The sequence below is a fragment of the Mus caroli genome, unplaced genomic scaffold (genome assembly GCF_978045245.1).
Source record: "Mus caroli unplaced genomic scaffold, Mus_caroli_1 scaffold_8, whole genome shotgun sequence".
Taxonomy (NCBI): domain Eukaryota; kingdom Metazoa; phylum Chordata; class Mammalia; order Rodentia; family Muridae; genus Mus; species Mus caroli.
In genome coordinates, this window is record NW_028227263.1 from 121,489,677 (window position 1) to 121,494,299 (window position 4,623).

Here is a 4,623-nt window from a genome sequence, read left to right on the forward strand (position 1 = left end):
AGCAATGAACAGCTAACCAACACCAAATATCAAATTAAATGGAGACATACTAGAAGCTATCCCACTGAAATCAGGAATAAGACAAGGATGCCCTCTCTATTCAATATAGTACTCAAAGTTCTAGCTAGGGCAATAAGACAACAAAAGGAGATCAAGGGGATACAAACTGGCAAAGAAATAGTCAAGGTATCACTGTTTGCAAATGATATGATAGTATACATAAACAACCCAAAAATTCTACCAGAGAACTAATATACAACTGATAAAAAGCTGATAAACAACTTCAGCAAAATGGCAGTATGTAAAAGTAACTCAAATATATCAGTCAATTTTTTATTAGATATTGTCTTCATTTACATTTCAAATGCTATCCCGAAAGTCCCTTATACCCTTCCCATACCCTGCTCCCCTACCCACCCTCTTCCACTTCTTGGCCCTGGTGTTCCCCTGTACTGGGGTATATAAAGTTTGCTAGACCAAGGGGCCTCTCTTCCCAGTGATGGTCGATTAGGCCATCTTCTGCTACATATGCAGCTAGAGACACAAGCTCTCGGGGTACTGGTTAGTTCATATTGTTGTTCCACCTATAGGGTTGCAGACCCCTTCAGCTGCTTGGGTACTTTCTCTAGGCCCTTCATTGGGGATCCTGTGCTCTGTCTAATGGATGACTGTGAACATCTACTTCTGTGTTTTCCAGGCAGTGGCAGAGCCTCTCAGGAGACAGCTATATCAGGCTCCTGTCAGCAAAATCTTTGTTGGCATCTGCAATAGTATCTGGGTTTGACACCTCTTATTATTATTATTATTATTATTATTATTATTATTATTAATTTTTTTTTGGCTTTTCAAGACAGGGTTTCTCTGTATAGCCCAGGCTGTCCTGGAAATCACTTTATAGACCAGGCTGGCCTCGAACTCAGAAATCTGCCTGCCTCTGCCTCCCCAGTGCTGGGATTAAAGGCGTGTGCCACCATGCCTGGCGGACACCTATTATTCTTTTTTAAAAATATTTTTTATTACATATTTTCCTCAATTACATTTCCAATGCTATCCCAAAAGTCCCTCATACCCTCCCCCCACTTCCCTACCCACCCATTCCCATATTTTTGGCCCTGGCGTTCCCCTGTACTGGGGCATATAAAGTTTGCATGTCCAATCGGCCTCTCTTTCCAGTGATGGCTGACTAGGCCATATTTTGATACATATGCAGCTAGAGTCAAGAGCTCCGGGGTACTGGTTAGTTCATAATGTTTGTGCACCTACAGGGTTTCAGATCCCTTTAACTCCTTAGGTACTTTCTCTAACTCCTCCATTGGGAGACCTGTAATCAATCCAATAGCTGACTGTGAGCATCCACTTCTGTGTTTGCTAGGCCCCGGCATAGTCTCACAAGAGACAGCTATATCTGGGTTTTTTCAGCAAAACCTTGCTAGTGTTTGCAATGACACCTATTAATCTTAAGTAGAGGGAATCCACATAAATATATACACATCCAATATACATATACAAATACAAAATTGCCAAAATATTTCTTTGTTCACAGGAATAAGTACCACAAGTCAGGGTTTCAGTTTCATTACATGATAGCTATAACCACTCCAGATATTTATCTTGTGGGCCCTGCTGTCTGTGGTCATTTTCAGGCAGCTGAAAAGGTTAGAGGCTTGATTTTAATCTGAAAAACTATTTTGTAACTGGGGAAGCAACTGACAGAAAGAGTGATAACTTTGCCTCCTCGTTGTACTATTACCTTTTGTTTCCGGTCTGACAGGCAGGTGTTTCTGATGACTGGAAAAACAGCTTCACCATGGCCTAGAGTGAAGAGTTTGCCACGATCTTTCAGGGGAAGATGTTCATTTGGATGTTGGCATCCTCCCTAGTCCTGAGATTATGCCTCTTAAGGCTCTTGATCATGAGCTGTCTTTGCCTCTTTTCTTCTTTATTCTAGATGTATTGAGCAGTAAGTAGTGTGAACCATGACTTGTTCATGCAAAAGATGTTTAATGCATATTTATGGAATAAAATTCTTAATGGTATTAATAAAACTGCCTTCTGTGTTTGGCATTTTTCAGTGACTCTGGCTATCAACAGCTGAAGAGCACAGAACAAGGAGCCTTAGGATCTCTGAAGATCAACAGTAAGGGAGAAATTGTAGGGAAACCTGCAATAAAAACTTCACCAACATGCCTCACAAAGAGACGAGAATCTATAAAAAATGTTTGAAAGATGGTACAAATACAATGTAGAAGATAAAAGTTAACAAATGTGACCACCAGCATAAGGATAGTATGGGTTGCTCTGGTCTCAGCTTGGCCTCTGGGGTTCTGATTGGGAGTGAGGATGTGCTGCATTCGCTGGTGATGTCTATGGAGGAGAAGTACCATGGAGACACTGGTCCAGACCATGATGCTCATGAATGTGGCATCATGGGCAAATCGCAAGAAGATAATGCCTACACTGAATCCAAAAGTGGAACAGAACAACTTGCTTTTAGAGTCATTATTATTGTCTGTTATCTGTGGACCAGTGACTTTAATTGGAATGTGGATGTTATTTAAGACACCGAAGAACCAACAACTGTAACAAGAATAACTTGCCATGTTTGTGACACTTGCTCTGAGTATAAGTTTTCCTTTATTAACAGGAACAAGAGTGAGAAACTGATGGATACTCAGGACACAGGTGGAACACAAGTTTATGCTTCTTGCCACCAGGCGAGTGAAGAATTCTAATTTACATTTGAGGTCAGTTAGAGGATTTCTTGGAGCAAAAGCCATCATGTTGTTTGGAAATATAGTGAGGAAGAGAGTCAAAGCATTTGTCACAGCTATGTGGCTTAAAAGCACCTGTCTCGGCCTCTGTTGAGAACCAGTCAAGACTGGATAGAAATTATGGACAAACAGACAGACATTGGCCACAGTTCCAACCCCAAACTGGCAAAGCAAGAGGATCTGAAGAGCCACTTCTTCAGTGGTTTTCAGGGATTTATCATGAGCAGACATGGAGAGGCCATTATTCAACCCTGGAGTGATGATTAGGCAGGACACTGCTATCCTCAGGGGTCTGTTCTATTGTCCATGCTTATCAATTCATTTGGGATAATTTCTTCTCTTGATAAGTGAGACACTATTCTATCACAATAAAGGAACTTTGCCTGGAGAACAATATAGGGACAGTAACTCAGAATAATATTTTATACTTATTGAATCACTCCTTCCTCGAGATATTTTGTATAGCAACTACATCTTTATGATCACATAGGTCAATAACCTACACAAAAACACACATTTTCACATACCATGGGCTTTTGATTACGAATAAAGACAGGAAAGAGACTAGTATGAGTATGTAATTCCATCATCAGAATTCAATACAATTAGGAGGGGAGGATGCTGCAAATGGCATGTAAATTAATAAAAATCACTTAATCAATAATAAATTAAAGAGTCCTTCATCAGATTTTGGCATCAGAATTCAACATAATTAGGAGAGAGAAGAGGCTGAAAAAGAAATGAATCTTCACCACTAAAATAAATTAATCCATAAAAAAGAAAAGAAAAGAAAAATACACCATAAAATAATTATTAAAATGTTCTTATATTAAAGTAACATGTTTAAAGTAATGTGTATGTTAATAACATGTATGGTTACATTTAACAATCAATAAGGTTTGGAAACTGAATTCAGTTGTAGAATATTAAGTTGTTTGCTTTTGAGAATTTTTTTTTATGCTATTCATCCACACAACCAAATATGAAATATTTGTGATAAATCCACCTGTGTTCTAATCACACAGATGAATATAGGTTTACATATGTATCCTCCATGTGAAAAAAACCAACTGCTAACAAATTACATTTATTCACAATTTTTCTGATCTTAATTTTTGGTCTAAAATGTCAGGTGCCAGAGTCTTACCTACATCATCTCCAGCTTCCTGCCAAAATTATTAACACAGTCAGTATTATACCCTTTGCAAGCTGATGCCTAGTCTCCACTTTACTCATTTATTTGTTTTCTATAGGAGCATGAAGGCCTCTACCCACAAGATAAAATTCAACATCTCACATGCATAGGTTACACTAAATGCTGTTTTCTGCTGAGTACTATTCTAGGACACAGACATTTCTTTGAGATGAAAGGAAAATATTTACCTATTTGTATTAAACTGCAGTCTTATAAAAGAAATAATGGTTCATGTTGGCTATAGAACACAATTTTCACTGAAGACAGGAGAAAAGATTTCTAAGCAGAAATCTATGGTTGAAAGAATCCCATCTTCTGTGCCACAGTCAGGATGAAGATGCTCATCTGCAGGCCAGCTGCAGAGCCCAGCTCTTAAAGAATCATATCTCATAGTGCCTGTTACATTTAAGAAGTTCTCTGTGTCACTCTTTGCCTGAGAAAGAATGCAAGGAAATGGAGATTGGTTTCTTAGTCTCCATGCAGTGCTGTGAAGGTAACCCAGCAGAGTCTAGTTTTCCAGTCTCATAAAATAATAGGGTACATGGATGTGACATCCTTCAGAGAGTATATTATTGTGTCATCTGTGGCATCTGCACATTTGTCTGCATGGTGTCTTTGGGATACCTCCAATGAAGGAAAAATCATTTATCCTCCATT

At 38.8% G+C, this 4,623-nt stretch overlaps 1 protein-coding gene across 1 annotated transcript; it reads right to left on the reverse strand.

Moving 5' to 3' along the window:
* Nucleotides 1-2,084: 2,084 nt before the first annotated feature.
* On the reverse strand, nucleotides 2,085-3,002 carry LOC147003383 (vomeronasal type-1 receptor 4-like). The gene has a single exon (XM_085842050.1). It carries the CDS (start codon nucleotides 3,000-3,002, stop codon nucleotides 2,085-2,087), a length of 918 nt encoding a protein of 305 aa, XP_085698176.1.
* Between the last annotated feature and the right edge of the window lie 1,621 nt (nucleotides 3,003-4,623).

What these genes read in the sequence shown, in the direction of transcription:
- LOC147003383 (XM_085842050.1), bottom strand. Translation starts at nt 3,002, where the DNA reads ATGTCTGCTCATGATAAATCCCTGAAAACCACTGAAGAAGTGGCTCTT.